At 41.3% G+C, this 20,571-nt stretch overlaps 1 protein-coding gene and 1 pseudogene across 1 annotated transcript; one reads left to right on the forward strand and one right to left on the reverse strand.

Annotated features, from left to right (window-relative positions):
• The first annotated feature begins 1,327 nt into the window (after nucleotides 1–1,327).
• LOC113175813 (protein SDA1 homolog) lies at nucleotides 1,328–4,176 on the forward strand (annotated as a pseudogene).
• Nucleotides 4,177–6,783: 2,607 nt separating this feature from the next.
• On the reverse strand, nucleotides 6,784–19,052 carry Pgap4 (post-GPI attachment to proteins GalNAc transferase 4). Its single transcript, XM_026414950.2, has 2 exons — nucleotides 18,815–19,052; nucleotides 6,784–8,649 (listed from the first exon to the last, which is right to left on the reverse strand). The coding sequence occupies exon 2, from the start codon at nucleotides 8,570–8,572 to the stop codon at nucleotides 7,361–7,363; it is 1,212 nt and encodes a 403-aa protein (XP_026270735.1). The 5' UTR covers nucleotides 8,573–8,649; nucleotides 18,815–19,052; the 3' UTR covers nucleotides 6,784–7,360.
• Nucleotides 19,053–20,571: the final 1,519 nt, after the last annotated feature.

A 20,571-nucleotide genomic window follows, 5' to 3' on the forward strand; every position in this document is an offset into this window, starting at 1 on the left:
GGCCTTTGCACGATCTGGAATGTTTTCCCCTTAGCTAAACCTTTCCCTATAATCCAGGTCTGAGTAAATTTTCATCTCCTCTAGAAGACATTGCATACTATCTAAAGTGGCCCAACCTTTCCCCACTCCCACCACATTGGCCACTTCCTTCACAGCTCTGAACATTACCTGAAATTCTCTTATTTGTTATTTTGATTTTCCCCCTCCACTTCCCCCCACAGAACAGAAGCTCCACAGGGTCAGGGGTCTTCTGTTTCATTAATGGCTCTGTTGTCAACTCATAGAACAATACTCGAGTACGTGACTAGTAAGCAATGAATGAATGAGGAAGAGTAAAGGGACCCACAGTGAAAATCTTAAAAAAGAAATAAAGGAGGAAATACTGGAACAAAGAGAAATAGGCCTAGAAAAGAAAACTAGAATGAAGAACAAAGAGTAAGGTCTAGAAAGTGAGAGTTGGTTCCTGTGTACAACTGAATTAGAACTCTTTTTTTACATGTATTCAAGAGAGAAGGGATGTGATATGTAAAAAGGATCTTTCATAGCTCCACACATGGCTACTTTTCACCTTGTTGTTATTATGGTTTTGTTTTCAGTGGGTGTGTTGGGGGCAGGTCCCTGTCTGTGTGTTTCTGTCACTGGGTTTCCTCTTTGGGGCTGTGGTACCCTTGCCTTTTCCTGCTATTGCCAGTGGAAATCATCTAGACATGTATACTAACCCTGGCAGCTCCACAACTTACTTAGTTTAGGCCAAGAGGCTAGAAAGAATGAAGGAATGACTACCATTGTTGCACTATTTATATAGGTGAGGGGTAGGGCGCTCTGGGTGGCCCCAAATTTGTTTTTATCCAGAGAAAGAATCAAATCCTGACACTGCTGTGGCCAATGACCATGGTTGCTTGTACAATCAGCAGCCTGTACTTTTCAATGGCTACCTGTGCACCCTACCACTGTGTGTAGGTGGGTGGGTGGGTGGGGGGTGCATGCTATTTGCGATATCAGAAAAATTTCCCTAGAAAAGGGAATGTCCAAAGTCTTTTCAGAAAGCCTCAGTAGATAGCATGCTTTTATTTTGAATTTCATGTCTATGCAAATACACTCCATCAAGATAAGAAATTTCTTGGGCCTAACTATAATTTAAATTCTGAAAGGCAGGTGAGATTATTATAGGTCTCTACCCTCCTGAACAAAGACCTCTACCTTTGTCCCTTGGTGTGGGAAGGGTACTCAGCTTTCCTCTGCCTCTTGGGACTAAATGGACTTCAGCTTTGGTATAAAGCTTTCAGATGCCTGAAGCAAAAATTTGACTCTAGGAATAAGGGACAAGATGGAGGAGGATCTAGAAATGGGTGGGGGAAATGTCCAAGAATGGTTTGCTAAGATCAACAGCAGAAAACATATTGGCGTACAGCTGAAGAAAATAGACAAGGATGACCCGAATCACCCAGAATGGAGTCGTTAGGCAGGGGATATTTACATGCAATGAACAACTGAATTAGAGCAGAAAGGTAAACCAGCATGTTGGGCCTGGCTGGCTTAGAGTGCCTCTCTTGACATGGGTCAAAACCTTTCATGAGAAGACCCAATTACTAATGTAACAAACTCTAATGAGCATGTTGTAGATGGTTCAATTGTAAAATCCAGGGGTGAACCAATTACTTGAGGAGGAGGAGGAATGAAGAAGTGGAATCTGAACATTGTAAGAAGCCTTCTAGTCACTCCAATCACTTGGGACGTTGCTGGGATAAATGACAGCTCACTATAACAATAGAACACACAGACTGAGACTAACTTAACAATGGGTTTCTACTATCTTAGCAAACAGACATTATTTAGTCTGGGTTATTATCAGATTTTATAAGAGACTGTGAGCACAATAATGTGGTTAAAGAAAAGCACATGCACAGGAGTCCAGGCAGGAGCTGGGAGTGACTGGCTGCTGGATGCTGTGTGAACCTTTTTAAAACTGCTGCCGGGGAAGCCAATCTACAGCCAATGTGTCCAGCAAAAACAACAGGGTGCCCAATGATCTGCCGCAGTCACAGAATCAGATGAGGCGGGACCCGCTGGCCTACATGGAGGAGTTTCTCCAGTAGTATAATCACTACAAATCCAGTGTGGAGATTTTCATTTTACAGCCAAATAAACCCAGCAGAGTTGGAGCTGGTGACATTTATGACACAGACTGGTCACTGCTACCCAGGACCGTCTAAGTAACTTTCCTCAAGAGCTGAAAGGTCTTCTCTCTTACAATCATTACAGTCTTGGATTCAGATTTTTGAATGACATTTTGCAAAGCTTTGATCTGGCTGAGAAATAAGAATCTCATCAATCCATCAAGTTTACTAGAGCTCTTCTTTTAACTTCTGCGTTGCCATGATAAGCTTCTGCAAAAGGCTTTATACACACATTTGTAACTGATATCAAGAATATAAATGCATGGACTGGGATTGTGGCTCAGTGACAAAGCACTTGGCTCATGCAGGTGAGGCACTGGGTTCAATCCTCAGCACCACATAAAAAAAGTAAATTAATAAAAGAAATGTATTGTGTCATCTAGAACTAAAATTAAAAAAAATTAAAAGCATACAAATGCAAAACACAAGAACAATAAAATGAATATAGTTTTGCAGAATTTTATTTATGCCATTTTAAGAGATAGCAATGCAACTGCAGCCAAGATATCTTTGGGTGTGATGATAGAACTCTACAGAAGGAACATCTGGAATGATGCCCAAACTGTTAAATGTTATCACAACTACATGCTTCTCTCAGGTCACCAAGATACTAGTTGCTGCTTTGACATTCTTCCTTGGGAAAGATGAAGACAAGAAATAGGACAGTGACTCAGAATCTGAGGATGAAGGCCCTAAAACAGCAAGAGAACTGCTAGTGCAGTATGCCACAGGGAAGAAGAACTCCAAGAACAAGAAAAGGTTGGAAAAGACAATGAAAATACTCAAGAAACAAAAGAGGAAGAAAAAAACTCCAGAGGTGTTTAACTTTTCAGCTGTTCACTTGATTCATGATCCCCAAGATTTTGCAGAAAAACTACCAAAGCATCTGGAGAGCTCTAAGGAAAGGTTTGAAGTGAAGATGATGCTCATGATTCCTCATCTCTAGACTGGTGGGAATTCACGAGATTTTTCTCTTCAACTTTCATCCCTTCTTGCAAAGGTTTCAACAGCCCCACTAGAGCGAAGTAACAAAGATCCTTATGTTTGCTACCCAAGCCTCTCATCACCTAGTACCCCCAGGGATTGTTCAATCATTGCTCATGACTATGGCCAACAATTTTGTTACTGACAAGAACTCTGGGGAAGTCATGACAGTAGGAATCAGTGCTATGGAGGAGATAACAGCCTGGTGTCCTGTAGCCATGACTGAAGAACTTCTCCAAGACCTGGACATAAGACACACAAAGATAAGAATGTAATGATGTCTGCTAGAACTCTGATTCAGCTCTTTCAGACACGGAACCCTCAGATGTTGCAGAAGAAATCCCAGGGTAAACCTAGAGAAACCTCTGTTGAAGCAAGAGTACAAGAATATGGTGAATTGGATGCTAAAGATTTCATTCCAGGAACTGAGCTTCTAGAAATTGAGAAAGAAGAGAAAACTGAAAATGATGAAGATGGATAGGAAAGTACCAGTGAGGAGGAGGATGCCGATGGTGAATGGGTTGATGTGCACCACTTTTCTGATGAAGAGCAAGAAATTTCCAAGAAGCTGAACAGCATGCCCATCAAGAAAGTTGCAGCCATCAGCGCTAGTCGAGTTTTAACTCAGGAAAACTTTCAGAAAATCTGCATGGCCCAAATAAGGAAAAAAACTTGATGCTGCCCTGGGAAAGCCCCCCAAAAGAAAATACATTGAAATAGACAGTGATGAGGAACCCAGAGGTGAATTACTTTCTCTTTGGGACATTGAACATCTTTATAAAAAGCCAAAGTCTGACAAGGAGACAAGACTAGCAACTGCTATGGCTGGAAAAACAGACCGAAAGGAATTTGTGAGGGAGAAAACCAAAATGAATCCACAAATAAAAAGCAGAAGAACTTTATAATGAGGCAGTACAGCCAGAATGTCTGTCAGAAAAAAAGCAGCTGTGCTGTGAGACAAACTTTTGAAAAAGAAGAAAATAATAAAGTAACTTCCAAGCAAGTATTCCATTAAAGAGAATGCCCAGTTTGTGTCATTACTATGAAAATTAGCGAATCAAGAATGTGTGCTTACAAAAAAATTCAGAAGCACTATACTGTCACAAGCACAGTAAACTTGGTAGCAGTTTGGGGTTTTTAACTTGGAGATGGGTCATATGGGGATGTTTAAAATCTAAATAGTAGTGATATTATAAAATCATTTTCATTGAAACATTCATGTGAAGAAAAGTATTGAGTGCCTAATAAATGTCATCCTATATATAAAATTGAATGAGCCACAGCCCCTTCACTCAAGGCATTCACAATTAGTGGGGGGAAGGGAGGCAGGTGTTTATATGTGCGTTCACAGTGCATTGTAACACAGTGCACCTATCTTGCAGAGATAGGTTCATATTTCCATGGGGTCACTAAGGCCTTATGGACTAACTCTGCAAGGATGGGAGTTATATATTCTCTTAAAACAAAACAGGATAATGTTACAAGAGGTTCTTACTTATAAATAAACTTACCTGCTGAAAACAGGTCCCTGCTAATATAGACTTTGGGTAGACAATTTAGCTCTTTTTAAAAAATATTTTATTTGTTATTGATGGACCTTTATTTATCTGTTTTTTTATATGTGGTGCTGAGAATCGGACCCAGTGCTTCACACATGCTAGGCAAGTGCTCTACCACTGAGCCACAACCCCAGCCCCAATTTAGCTCTTTTAGTCTATCCAGATTTCAATATATTTTCTTCATGCTCCAGAAAAGATTTTTTTCTTCAGGCCTCATTTTTAAAAATTGCCTTAAGTATCAACAGTAATTTGAAATGTCTTTGGCTCATCATTTGATCCGTCTGCTCTTCACTTTGGTTTCCTCAGCCTCCTTGGACTCTTATTTTCAACTCACTGTTTGCCATGTTCTCAATAAAGGTTTCTAATATTAAAAAAAATATATAAGAAGGAGAAGAAGAGAAGGAAGAGGGAGGGATGAGGAGGAGAAGAAGAAGAGAAAGATAAAGTACACAGGCTTAAAGTCAGAAGTCCTGTTTCTCTACTGGCTCTGCTGCTGTTTATTTGTATGAAGCTTTTAAACATCTCTGGATCTCATTTTTTTCCTCTGTAGAGCGTGGGAAGTCAATCCCTACATTTTCCTTCAGTGTTCTTAAGCAGACCAAGACAGAAGCTTAGTATGGAAATTTAAAAACAAGTGGAAGATGTGGCATTGAAACATTGCTGGAACTCCCTCATATAATCCTCCATTCTTAATAGGGACTTGCTGGCCACTAGTTAAGTATTTTCAAAGGACATGTATTTGTAACTTTAAAAAATGTATTCTCTTAGTCATCAATGGATTTTATTTATTTATATGCGGTGCTGAGAATCGAACCCAGTGCCTCATACATATTAGGCAAATGCTCTACCACTGAGTCACAACCCCAACCCACATTTGTAATTTTTGAGAAAAGTAGTTTTCAGATGCTAGTCTGGGGATAGGTTCAACAGGAATCTCAGGGCATTTCCAGTTTGAATGAACAGTTCTGACTTTGGCTTAGTCAGAGGTGGGACTGCTAGAAAGCTGAGCTGCATAAATCTTTAGAAGCCACAGTGAAAAGTCAGCCTCTCTTCTAAATGTTTGGTATGAACCAGATGCTCTGAAGGTTTCAGCCCCATGCCCTATGTCACACTTTAAATATCATCACTAGCACCTTCATCCAAAACACACTTGAGTTTTATGTGCTTGTGTAAAACTACCAAACTTCATAGGCTTTGGTATCCTTTAAAAGCTAATTTGTGAGATAATGCAAGAATGTTCAGAGGTGAAATGATTAGATTATGAAAGGTGTAACCTAATCAGTGGATTAATCCTGATATGGATTAACTGAGCATTAACTGTAACCAGTAAGGTTGTGGCTAAAGGAGGTATGTTACAGGCCAGGGGAAGGGGCATGCCTTTGGGTATATATTTTGTCCCTGGTGAGCCAAGCTCACTCTCTGCTTTCTGTTACCATGTGCTGAACTGCTTTCTTCCACCATGCCCTTCCACCTCACATTGAGCCCAGAACCATGACGTCAGTGCGTCTATGGACTAAGACCTCTGAAACCATGAGCCCAAATAGATTTTTCTTCCTCTACATTTTTTTTTCTTGTCAGGCCATTTGGTCACAGCAATGAAAAGCTGACTAAAACAGCTTATTACAACAGTGAAAAAATGGCTGCCACGTGTCCTCCATGGGCTAAGCATTTGCTTATGTTTCATATCCATTTTGCTATTTAATCTTCAAGTATACTTTACAAGGTAAGTCCTACTGTCCTCACTTTACATGTGAAGAAAAGGAGACCCAGAGGGGCCAGATGACTTGCCCAAGGGCTTGGAAGAGATAAGATCCATGCCTTCTCTTTTACATCACCAAATACCAGAAGAAAAAGAACTGTGGTTGAACTGTTAGGCAGCAAAGTTAGGGAAAAGGATTGCTACTTGGACAGAGTTCACCCTACTGAAATGTCCAATTGCCAAAGAATAAGAATATGACAAAAAATCAATATTAAGTTACTACTGAACAGAAGCAAGTGGACTTTGATGATTCAGAAAGCTCCTCCAGATCTGACTGTGACTAATAATATCAATTATCAATGTGCTACCCATAGAAAATGCCAAATCATCTGCCTACAAAATGCCAGGCACTGTCCATCTTTTAACAGTTTTTATTACACCAGGTCAAGGAAACAAATGGAATATATCAACATGGTCCTGCCTCTTTAGGCTTACATTCTAAACATACATCCATTCTCGTAACCGATGAGAAAGAGATTCATCAGAAAGATCTCATCTTTCACCAGATTCTATCCTTAAAATCCTAAAACAGTTGTGCACAAGATTTTTGGCAGTCACAAGCTCTATCACAAAGAAGAGCTTACAAACAACAGGAGAATATAACTGGTATTTAAATGTACCCTCAGTGGGTGGGACCGACTGCATGAGGCAGTGTGGCTGTGTGGAGGGAGACAGGGCCAGACCTGTGGCAAACTGCTGCTCCTGCCAGGGGCTACCAAAGCCAAAGCTCTTGACCTGTATGCGTCCCTCAGCTGTCCCAGTGCCTTTACTCCTAGCAACATTAAACAATGAAATATTTGCAAGCAACGGTGTTTCAAGAAAGAACTCAATATTTAAATCTCCAGGAAGTGGCCAATTTCAGAAAGGCGTTTCTTGGCACCCTAGAGCAGACTGGGATGAAAGTTGTACCGGAGGCTGGAGAAGAGCCCAATGTGTTTCACCAGGTTGGGCTCCACCACATAGGCCCGCTCTCCCTTGGCCCTCAACAGTGAGTACAGTGCCATGTCCTTGCCAAAGCCCTTGTGGCAGTATACCTGGGACAGGTAGGTGAGGGTCCGGCGGGCTGCAGGGGCAGGGAAGAGCATGGCTGGGGTGCAACACTGAGAGGCAGGAACCACACTGTACAAGGAAGGACTCAGGCGCCGCAGTTCCAGGAAATAGTGCCGGCCCACGAGTTCAACCAGCCCCATGCTATACAAGGAGAAGAAGAGCATGACAGGCCAGCTAAAGCCCGGACGGCTGGCAAACCTCATGTATATCCAGGTGAGCAAAGGCCCTAGCAGCATGCCCACGCCGACCCACTCCAGGATCCGCATGGGCTCTGGGTTGATGTAGTTCTGAAGCCTCTCGGGATGATACAGCTTTAGATACAGGGCATCTTGGAGATGTGGCTCGGAGAAGCGAGCCCGTAGCAAATGCTCCAAGACTGGGAAGATCTGCTCCTCCGGAACAGCATCATCTTCTACCATCAGGACGTAGTCTGGGTTGTAGGTCTGCAGTGATGATTCCAGACAATAGACATAGTCCTGTTTCTCTTTCTCAAAGGAGTTGGTCGAAGGGTCGTCACCGTAATCATCCTCAGTGCCCTCATAGCGGTTGGCCACAGGGACATACTTGGAGAGCAGCTTGGCATCAAAATGGCTCACGCTACGCTCCACGTTGCACAGGAAGAGCTGGTGCCCCTCGCACTGCGGGCCACACTGCTGCAGCAGCCGGTGGAACTGGGATACCACCTGCAGGACATAGTGGAAGCCTGGCTGCCTGTCCACAGTGATGATGGTGATCACCAGCCAGGGCCGAGGAGTGGCCTGCCAGACAATGGGCACTGAGCCGTTGGCAGAAGGCAGCTCCTCAAAGTAATGAAGGGCAGCCTCCCCTTCCTTCAAACTTTGTTGCAGGAACTCTTGGCTCATTTGGTTCAGATGCCAATTGCGTAGGTAGAAGTAAGAGTGCAGAAGTCGGTGACAGGCCAAGGGGGCCAGCAGGCCGAATGTCACCACTGTTAGGATGAAAAGCTGGACAGCAGTGCTGCCCCAGGAGAGTCGCCGCAGCCTCCGGAGGAGCATGGCAGCTGAAGAGGTTGATGTGCTCATGAGGTCAACTTTTGGTCATGTCTGATCCCAAGAACAAAGCATCCTGGAACTCAGGCCAGAATCAAAGCAAGTCAAACCTAAGGAGAAAAAACAGAAAGTGGTAAAAATAACAACAACAAAAAAAAATCTGAGGACTGAATTTGATATGAGCACGTATCAAGTCAGAAGTTCTAGCTGGAGGCTGTATAACTACTAGAGACTTTAAATTCTGTAGTGAACTGATCTTTAGTTGTACCTGTTAGTGATCTCTGAAATACTATCTTATTTCTATAAGCATCAAAGTCAAGTAAGTTCAACCAAGTCCTCATGCCCAAAGAGGCTTAGTTAGGTTTACGGTACCAGAAAAATCACCAGTTAGACTGATAAAATCATTGTGTCAATTGATTCTCCAACTATATAGACATGGGTTCTTAAAACAGACGCCAAAAACTAGACTTGGTCTAGAGGAAATACACACATTTAGAACAAGTTTCAGCATAAGTGTGCAGTAAATACTTGTTCACTGCCTGTGCACAGTAATTTCTGAAAACTCTTTTGTCTTTCCTGCATATTCCAAACAAGAAAAATAATACTTCTGGGATTCCCTGAACTGTCTGTTAATTTAATATCATATTGTATTCATTTTTCTCTAACCTCAGGTACTCATACTTCAAATTGCATATTCATTTAGTCCTGATTTTTCTCTTATTATATTTTTATAGAAGTATCATGGGAACCAGTGAGAGCATGTATTGTGGGCATATTGAAAATGCCACTAAAATATGCCTGTTTTCAAATTAAAGTAATATTTTGGGAGAAAACAGGCCTAATGTTCTGATGGAAAACATATTTGCACCAAACAATAGAAACAGAAAGACAAAGCTAGTAGAAAACCAGTAACGTCAATGCAAATCTAAATGATTTCTACAGTAGCAAATGTAAACCTCTTGCCTCAGAAGCATGATAACGTTTGTACACATTTGGAAGAAAATGGTCAGCTTGAGTTTTTGTGAAGGAAAGATTGTCCAGGCCCCACACAAGGATGTGGTGATAGTCCGCTCCACATCCATGTTCTCTCCTTCTTGGGTACAAACCTCACTTCCTAGCCTGTCTCCTCCCTGGGAGGGTCATGTGACTAGGGTTTGCCAGTAAATGTGAGCAAGTTTACAGTTGTGACTTCTGGCACAGGGGATACAGAGATGTGTGCTCTCTCCACTTCTCTTTTCCATTCTGCCAGCTACAAATAGAGGAGGATGGTGCCACTAATAGCAAGAGCCTGTCCTTGAATGATTGCATGAAACAGCTCCCAAAGATCACCTCCCAACCTAGAGTGGTCTGTGCTATGAGCAACACCTAAACCATTGTGTCTAGCCACAAATGCTTTTTGGATTTGTTTATTATAGCAGTTAGCCTGGCCACCCCTCTACAGTTGTGTAGAATATCAAATCTCTCTGTACAGTTTAATGAAATAATAATTCAAGGAAATAAAAAGATAAATCTAGTGAAATTTCAGTGACAGAAGCAGATTATGCTGGGTCACCCCAGAGGTGAGACAGACTATCCTAGTACTAATAAGAGACCTAGATAGTACTAAAGAGCAAAATTATTAGCAAGAAGAGGGCAGAATATTAGGTAATCCCAAATTGGCTCATTTGTGAACTTCTAAGATAGTGCGAACCATTTGTTTCTGCCTCTGATTTTCTCTGTTCTTGCATGGGATTCCACATCCACATGGCCTCACCAGTTCCATATCATACTTAGTGGATGCAAATACTGGAATAGGCTAAGCTCATGCTCCTGGCATAATAGCCCTGGGAGTAGGGGCATTCAGGTAGTTTCCTGCTCAAACTTCTGTCCTTGCCCTTGCTATATTACTCAAGGGAGCTGGACCCATAAGGAGAGGGAACTAAACAAAGTCAACAAGATAAGGCAGGAAGCTTGGAAAATGGCAGGCGTTATGGGCCATGACCAAACAGACTCCATTTTACCCCGAGACTCCATGTTCCATAAGAAATGCTTCTCCAGTGGCAACACTCCGCCTCTCTACCTATCAATAGTTGCTTAGCATAGCATGTTTGGCAACACAAAAGGCAATTATTACACAGTATAAAATTGTTCTCTTTGATTCTCATTTTTCTTGGGCAATGTACCCTGTCAGAGATTGATTGTCTAGACATTAGTAACCATTCTCTAACTTGTACTCAACTAGTATCATTTTGACCCACTTCCCTTCTGCTTGCTTGCTGCTATGCCAACCTGGAAAGTACTGTGGGAAATGCCAATGTACTCATTGCATTGTTTCGCTAACTCCTCATTTCAGATTCTGTACCCCTCCTTGCTTGCAGGTATGTCAACCTAGATGTGGTTTTTGCCTTTAAAGACCCTGAAATGCTCAGGCTTGGGGCTGTTCCTTGCAGAGACAGTTATGGGTCCTGTGGGGAGCAGTTGCCAGCTGGTTGGCTAAATAAAGACTTTTCAATTCAGACAAAATGGACTTGGTACATTTTCTGAGCAGTCCTCCCCATAACACAAGCACACAGTAAGTGGCATCACTTACTATGATATGGCAGATGGGATGGAAATGGGAGCACTAAGATTAGACAAAAAGAGAACCTTTTAAACCCAGGTGATTTTCTTTCCTAAGGACAATAAAATCATTAATATCTCAAAAAGTTCCTTAACAAATAAGGCTGCAAGACTGCAAGATTGTCATCAATGTTCCATTAATAACAAGGGGGTTGAAGGATTCAGTTGAGTCCCTGCCTGCAGTGATCAGCTCTTGCTGGGGTGATGAATTGCCCCAGATCTTCATAACTTACAATAACATCATGCACTTCTTGTACACAGTCTTTGGATAGCTGTGGCCCAGATGGACTCAGGTACAGAATGTAGGTTGCAAGCAGATCATCTATTGTACCTCCTTTCAGATCAAGCTGCAGAAGCAACAGTTACCTGGGAAGTGATCTTATGTTGGATAGAAGCTGCACAAGAGGCTGAGTCAAAAACATGCAGGTACAGTTACATGCTGTGTAGGTGTGCTGCAGATCAAGCCCATTCACCACCCACTGGCCAAAGCCAAGGGGCAACACAATTCACTCCTCCCACAGAGCTAGGGATGGAGGTCCTGAATATTCAATAGAAAGGAAAAGCAGCAGGCCAACTGTTAGATCCCCAGGAGAAAATAAAGGATCAATCAATCTATCTACAGAAATTTCTAAAATGCTGACAAGGCGTAAGACCCAGGTCTTCCATTATTCTACACTTTATGAGTCGGGGCAGGCTTCTGTAATGATTTCCAAATCCCAGTGGTTTATAAGAACTAAGGTTTTCATTTTGTATTCAATGTGACAAGGAAAAACAGTTTAGTATATTATAAATATGCTACAGGAAAAAAATCAAGAAACCATGATAATATGCATTTCTTCTCTTATTGCTAAGTTTTAAATAAATAGATTCTAATCCTGGAGTACTTTTTAATTACGCAGTAAGTTTTTTTAGGTGTATATATGAGCCATGAAAAACGAGAACAACTCCCATTTTGGAAGCAAACTGTGTAACAAGATTTATCTATTCATATTGATATAAAAACAAAGGGGAAATATTCTGTTTTTCAATTTCTACAACCTCCAATTAATATATTGATTTTTCTTTTCTTTAACCCCTTCCCCCCTTTTTTATAACTAAGATTTACTCCTTGATCTTATTCTTTGTCTGTATGGGTCAATTGTGCTTCTGTTCCATGTTGTCCACACTCCAGCACCCAGGCAGGTGACACTGCCTCATTTTTGAACACTATTTTGTGGCTGAGAGAAAAGAGGCATAGTGAACCACAACCTGGCTCTCAAGCTACTGATCAAAAGTGACATCATCATTTCCACCTATATTTACTGACCAGATTAAGTTACATAATAACTTGAGTTCACCAGAGCAATATATGGAATTTTCCTGCAGGAAGAGGGTACCAAAAGCCTGAAGTCACAAAGACTGAAGAAATACACTTCTCCTTTGAAGCGCAATGCAAACTAGCAAACCTACCTTGGGCCACAGGAGCAGATCTGATGCTTTTTCCTAGAATTCTAGTCAATTCTCCACAATGTCACCTGCTCAGGCCCACACTCCAGCAACTATGTGAATCGATTGATACCTGTGAGTTGACCTGGTAACAATCATTATACCCTCAATTCAATGAAACAATATTTACTGAGTTCTTATCTATGCTTTGCAAGTGAACCTTGAAACCCAACCACTCCCCAAACTGGATTCTGCCTGTTACCATGTCTAGGTATAAGACTCAGGAAAGACAGCAAAGGAGAAAGGCACTAATAAATATGAACTAGGGTTTGATGAATAAATGGAATGTCAATGACAGGTTTTGGCACAGATTCTGAACATTAAACTCAAGCTATGGGAGCAGAACACAGGCTAGACATCAGGAGACAAGCACTTGAGGACTGCCCATATTTCCCAACTCCACTCTTCTTTCTGAATGACACCATTGCTCTCCCAGGTACCTGTGTCCAGGTTCTGACCTCTCCCTTCCATTCAGTCACTTCCCAGTGCCACCTCCCTGGTCTCTCTTAATATGCCTCTCTTTTCTCCTCCCCGGTCCATTATCATGCCTTCCTCACGGTACCCCCTGGTCATCCTCATCACTTCTAGGCCAGCTGATTGCAACAGACTCCTGAGTGGACTCCTGACCTCTAGCATGAATGACAGATTCAAAATTAAAAGATCTGGGTCCAATTCTGGCTCCAACACTCATTAATTAGATTCATTTATAGAAATAAGTCATTCCTCTCCCTAGTCCTGTTTTGTCTCTTTGCAAAACAGAAAAATTGAAAATTATCTAATTTTATTTAGGCTTTGTTTAGATGAAAAGACAATGGCTACAAACGCTCTTTATCAGGCATGAAACACTGTGTAAATGATGGTAATATTTTACATTACCAGCATCCACCTCATCCTTTGAAGCACAGGTCAGGACATGGTACTATTTTCTGGAAAACTAATCCATGATTCTCCAATGACTATGGAATAAAGTCTGAAGTCTTTGCCAAGATTCTTCACAAGCCAGTTCTATCTTTCCAGCTTCATTCCTTCTCCAGAAAATGCTAACACGATTGTCAAAATCAGATCAAAAGGTGACTCTTCCAAAAGCCAAGGATAATTTCCCCTAGCCAGAAATAAGCTCTTTTTCTTACACATACTGAGGACCTTTCTATGCTTCCCCCATGGCATTCAATTGTTACTTCCTATTTTAGAATGTACTATTGTTGAAATATTGAGATTCCAAGAACACTCCCCACCAATACCAAAACCTGAAAGTGCTCAGGGTCCTTACTTTAAAAACATAGTATTTGCATTTAACCTATTGCATAATCCTCCTGTACACTTCAAATCATTTATCATTTGTATAAGCTGAGCATGGTGGCACACACCTGTAACCTCAGTGCCTTGGGAGGCTGGGGCAAAAGGATGGCAAGTTCAAAGCCAGCCTCAGAAACTTAGTGAGGCCCTAAGCAACTCAGCAAGATCCTGTCTCAAAATAAAACATAAAAAAGGGCTGGGGATGTGCCTCAGTGGTTGAGTGTTCCTGAGTTCAATCCCTGGTACCAATAATAGTAAAAATACTTATATAATACCTAATACAACATAATACCTTACATACCATGTAAATGGTATATAAGTCATAGTTGTACTATATTATCTAGGGAATGACAAGAAAAATAAATCTGTACATATTCAGTACAGATGCATTTTTTAAAAATTATTTCTGATTCACAATTGATTGAATCCACAGATGTGGACCCTGAGATACAGAGGGCTGATTGCACATATTTATAGCTACCACTTATTAATTCCCTACAACATATCCCAGGGTTGTGCTAGACTCTTGAATCTACTTTTTCTAAGACATCAACTTTCAACTAGCAATGCAATTAATCCCATTTAGATGAGAACAAAAATAGATGCTAGGAAATCAAAAGCAGGAAATTCAAATACAGGACTAATTTAAAGCTCGTGTGTTATCCATGATGCCTACTGCCTCCAATGCTTTATTTATGGTCCTTGAATTTTTTATGCCCCAGTTGGACTTCTAAATCCCTTTTTAGTGGATTCAGTCTGATATATCTTTGAAATCCCTCACAGACCCAGTGTAGTAGTTTATACACAGAAAAATTAATGACTGTTGAGTAAATAAAAGGCCATGTGAAAATTTTTACCTCTATAGGCCTCGGGTTCTCAGCTGAGAGTATGAAAAAGCCTGATCACATAAAGTGCAGAGACCAACTTACTAGTAAACACTGATGAGCAATTCCATGCCAGGTGCTACTCTTAGCAACTCACTGACCTCAGAAAAAGACTATGAGAAGTCATCAAGCCCATTGTATAGCTGAAAAAGATAAAACACAATTAACTTGTACCCGAGGTTAACAAAGCTTTTAAGTTTGGAACCCAGTCAGACTGATTCTAAAACCTATGTACTCAACCAATATATACTACAGCCTCTGCACAGACTGGAAGCACAAAAAATTCAGCTGAAAAACAAAAATGGCAAAGAATTTTAGAATGTGGTAGGTAATAGAATTAACATATACAAATAATATGCAACATATATGCATTTATATATATTATCACTCTGATTATATATTTACATCATACACATGTATATGTGTAAATATATTTAAATACTTTCATCTCATCAATAAAAATTAATTAATGGAATATAAGGTATCAATCAAAAATAAAAACCCAATACCTAGGAATAAATTTAAGAAATATAGGAATATACACACATACTACAAATTCTACTAAAAGACATTTAAAATGCCTTTAGTAAATGGAGAAAAATAATATTTTACCAAAGACTAGTAATAGAAAGAGGTACCTTTGTCTGAATTAATATCTGTATTGAACATAATCTAATTATAATTCAATTAAAGAGGGAATGGTACAGTTCAATAAATGGGCATTTGCCTATAAAATGATACAATCTTCAGAGGTAACATTGGGGCAGTATTTATTTATTTATTTATTTTTTAAAGAGAGAGTGAGAGAGGAGAGAGAGAGGAGAGAGAGAGAGAGAGAGAGAGAGAGAGAGAGAGAGAGAGAGAGAGAGAGAATTTTTAATATTTATTTTTTAGTTCTCGGCGGACACAACATCTTTGTTGGTATGTGGTGCTGAGGATCGAACCCGGGCGCACGCATGCCAGGCGAGAGGGCTACCGCTTGAGCCACATTCCCAGCCCTGGGGCAGTATTTATAAAAGTGTTATATGTGCATCATTTTTCATAGCATTTCTACTTCTAAGGATATACCTGACAGAAATGTCCACACATAGTACCAAAAAATGGACAAAGAATTTTCACTTAAGTTTTGTTTAACAAAGAAGGAGGAGAGGAAGGAAGGAAAGATGAAAGGAAAAAAGAAAGAAGAGAAAGAAGATAGCAAGGAAGGTAGAAAAGAACTAACTGCAGGTAAACAAAATGTCTAAGAATGGGAAAATAGATTTTTAGATAATCACACAGAGTAGCTAAGAAGATGTTAAAAAGGCTGGGAGGGGGGTTAAATATGCCACAATAAGAGAAGTGCTAACTAGGTCTCCACTATGGAATGAATTTCTGTGTCTCTACAAAATTCATATGTTAAAACCCTATATAATCTCCAATGTGAACGTATACCAAGATTCAGATCAGATCTTTGGAAGGTAATTAGGTCCTGAGCTCTCATGATGAGTTTAATGCCCTTATAGTAAGAGATAGTAGAGGGCTTGCTTCCCTGCTCTGGTCTACCTCATGTTAGAAGGACAGAATAAGAATCCTGCCCTGAAGTCTGTAACCAGGAAGAGGGCACCCTGATCTGAAAATGTCCAGCCTCCAGAACTGTGAGAAATAAATATGTCTGTTGTTGAAGGTATCTGGACTGTGGAACTCTGTTAGAGCAGCCCAAATAGACTAGGACAGTTTTAAGAGAAAATGCAAACTATGTCAAGGCAACTGTAGAAAAATGTATATACTATGGACCACTTTACTTTTTTAATGTAGAGTACCATTTGGTAAAGGAGAGATGAAGGGTATGGGAGATGGAGATTTTCTGTTTTGCTTTCCACATTTCTGCAATGAGCATATATTACTTTTATGATTATTACTAGACATTTAATTCACTAACATTTGAGTCTTGTGTCAGACACTGGGATGGTGAACATGAAAGCCAGAGAGCCTAAATCCATATTTTTAGCCACAATTGAAATTGGTACAGTTATATTAAATGATTGTATATTTGCATCTGTTCATAGATGTTTGCATTTGTTCGTAGACATCTGCATCTATTTATCTGTGTATTTTGGTGCCAGAGCCATGCTATTTTAATTACTGAAGCTTTAAAATAGGTTTTAATACCTGATTAGCAGATTCACTTTCCTGACCTAGCATTCATTCTCCTGACTTAAAAAATATATATTTTTTGAGATACACTTTACATACACCAAAATATACCATTTAATTATATAATCCAATGACATTTATCAAATTTATACACCCATGTAATCACCATCACAATTTAAAAATTGATGGAAGAAGTTTAAAGATAATCTGGAATTAGAACTCCTAAAATTTAACAGGAAATGCTTAATTTGGTGCAACATATATGACAGATAATTACTACTTTAATGTGTAATATATAAAAAATGCTTAAAAATCAGGAAGAGAATGGGAAATATAACTCAGTGGCAGACTGCTTGCCTAACATGTAGGAGGCCTTGGTTCAATCACCAGTACTGAAAAAAGAAAAAAAAAAAAAAAAAAGAAGAAGAAAAGAGAAAGAATTCAACTGAAAAATGGGCAATGGAATTAACAGTCAATTCAACCACAGAAACACAAAAGACTAATGAGCAGAGGAACAATTAATTCCTATGGGTAATCAACAACATCCAAATTAAAAAATTTAAAAAATTTAAAGTAACCTTTTTTGGTCCACGTTACTGATTTAACATTTCAAGTGCATGAAGTAGAGAAAATTTTAAGAAGATATCCATAAAATATCAACAAACTAGAGGGTGCAGTTTTTAATCGTCTCTTTAACATGCTTATTTCTTGAATGTTCTGTAAAAAAAAAAAAAAAAAAAGTTTATCCTTTAAAGAAATTCTAATAATTCTCAAGTTGGGTCTTAGGCACTAACAGTTTTCTCTTCTCACCGCATAAAGTACCTGGTGCATGCCCTCTAGAAAAAGAATTGCCCCTGAAACAACTATTTGCCCTGCCGAGGTTTAGTTTTCTTGAGGAACACACACACGCATGAACACATACACACACACCTGCAGGATCTGCTAATGGTCCGCATAGTGAGATCATCATTGGAGCCGCCCTGCGGGCGGGCGGGAACAGCATGGGGCGAGCAGGAGATGCCTGGGTCACACCGACCCTGCAGGAGCTTGTGCCCCGAGATACCGTGAGCGCAGTGCGGCACGAGTGACATCGGAGCTTAGCGGCCAGAGGGCAAGAAATGCCCAGAATTTCCTAATTATCGCTCTTGGGAAAAGAATGCGGGCGGGAGACCTGGGTCCAGGATCTAGTGTCTGCCGCTAACCTTGGGCAGTTCCCCTACGCTCAGGCCTCAGTTTCCCTTCCCAAAGGCTGTGGCTGACCACTTCCATCGCTGTGCTGGTTTCCTTCTGCTAGTGTTTTCCGCGAGCTGGGAGGGGCCCCTTCCTCGGTCAGACCACCTTCCCCAGGTTCCGGAGGTGCGAGAAAACCCCTAGCTTCAGCAGCGCTCTCGGCGCATCCGGTGGCCGGAGGGGCGGACGCGCGACTAGGCTCCCCTGCCCGGGGGCGGCCATTAGGCGACCGGCCCTTAGGCGCTGCGCCTGGCTGGGCTCGGTAGCGGTCTTGCCCAGGGTGGCAAGCGCCCTGCTCGGGTCCTTCGATCTACCCCGCAGCCAGGAGGGCGCGGGCGAGAGGTGAACAAGTATGTTCCTCCCTGCGCTGACGACCGCCGAGCCTCCCGGCGACGCCCTTCATCGGTCCCTGCGGTCCACTGGCAGCAAGCTGCCCGCAGCGTGGGCAGGGCGGCAGCGAAGCCAGCGTGCCCTGGGCGCACGGCCGGAATACAGGCTCTTCCAGACAGCACCATCCCCCACAGTTTCTCTCCGCGTGCCCTCCGCGGCCATCCCGGATCCTGTCCCCTTACAGTGGCGTGTCTCAGGGATGGGTGCTCCCATCACCGTGCCAAAAGGGCTGGGCAGACCGTGCGCAGCGCTGACCTACCCGGTAGAGGCAGTCAGCTCCATTCCCGGGGCACAACGAGGCCGCCTGTAATGTCGCCCAGGCCGAGTGGCTGGCAGATTCCGGTGGAGGCGCCATCCCCAAACCCCGAGGCCGGAGCAGCCGGCGCTACGCGCGTTGGATACGCCGCGGAAGCCTCACCTCCTCCCGCAGCGCAGCTCCGGCGCAGGGCTCCCCTCGCTCGGGCAGGCCATGTGACCTGCGAGCTGCGGAGCGACTGCAGCCCCCAAAGCTGGCTTGGGGAAAAAAAAAAAAGAAGAACTGCGAAAGGCGCCAACTGATGGGCAGCGAGGGAAAAGCAGGGGTCGTTCCAAGTCCGGCGAACAGGAAGCCATGTGTCCCTTTTGTGAATGGGAATAAAAATCAACATTTTATTTTATCAAATGAGACAGAGATTGCTTCAAATTAGTGAAACGTCTCTCAGTTCTTGTAAACACTTCATTAGAAAGCGGTTACTTTGAATTCTGAATTGTTTTCAATTTTCCAAAATCCTTCTATTTGAAACATATGATCCTGAGAGAACAGTGGAGATATGAGAAAATATGTACATTGCGTTAGAACAGCCCCTAAAGCGAAACACAGGAAAAAGATGTGGAATTACCCAAAGTGGGGGAAAAATATATATATGTTGCAAGAAAAGAAACAGCCAGCTATATATTACCCTGCCTTTCCCTTCTTCCCAGAGTTTTCAACACAATTCTGTTACCTTTCTCATTGCTCCTAATTTTACGTCAGTTTGCCCGTCTAGGCCAGAGCTTAGCAAATTAAAAGAATATTTTTGAGATGTGAGAATTATATAAAATTCGAGTTTGGGTGATCATAAAGTTGTACTGGAGCATGTTTAATCATTTACAAATTATCTATGCCATCACACCAAAATGACATATAGTTGATGCAGACCTATAAGGCACAAAACCCAAAGGATTTATTATGGGGTTTGCTAACACTTGCCCTAAATGAACTGTTCAGTAGTCGGAAGTGAAAACATTAATGCCAGCAAATGCTTACAGGATTTCTTCTTATGCATGTTAGTTGACACTAGATACTAAGTTCCTTTTGATCTCATATCCATGGACCCAAGCATCCCTTGACCTCTAGATTCTTTCAACCAAGAATTATATGGAGATTATATTATATGAAGAATTATACTGGTATTAAGGAATGTAATTGCTCAAAGTATGTTATGTGCATATATGAATATACCACAATGAAACCCACTATTCTATATAATTATTATGTACCAATAAAAGAATTATCCCAACAGTGTCAGTGTTATATGGGGAATGAGGAAAGAAATATGAATCCTACACTCAAATAATTTATTTTTAGGAATGTGGGAAAGTCTATACATGGCTGTATAGTATGAGAGCTGTATCTAGTACAGGAAAGGAGCTTGAGAATATATTCCCATTTCCTGGAAGAGAGATTAGCAATCTGATAACTCTGAAATCAAAGGATTGTGATAAACTTGAGTCTAATTCAGGTCACTGTCAATGGACCAGTACTGCGCTTCAATACATTTAATGGCTGAGCCTCGATATTATTATCTAGATAATGGAGCCTTCCTTTATAGTTTGAGAGGTGTACATGAAATAATATATAAACTTATCTCCAGGTCTGACAAAATGCCCTAGCAAACAATACATAGTAGATAGTTATTCATGTGTTTAACAAAAATTTACCGAGTACCTATTATGATGAGCTAGTCAATGTCTGTGTTGTCCTATCTGGTAGCACTA

This window comes from Urocitellus parryii, chromosome 4 (genome assembly GCF_045843805.1).
Source record: "Urocitellus parryii isolate mUroPar1 chromosome 4, mUroPar1.hap1, whole genome shotgun sequence".
Classification (NCBI taxonomy): Eukaryota; Metazoa; Chordata; class Mammalia; order Rodentia; family Sciuridae; genus Urocitellus; species Urocitellus parryii.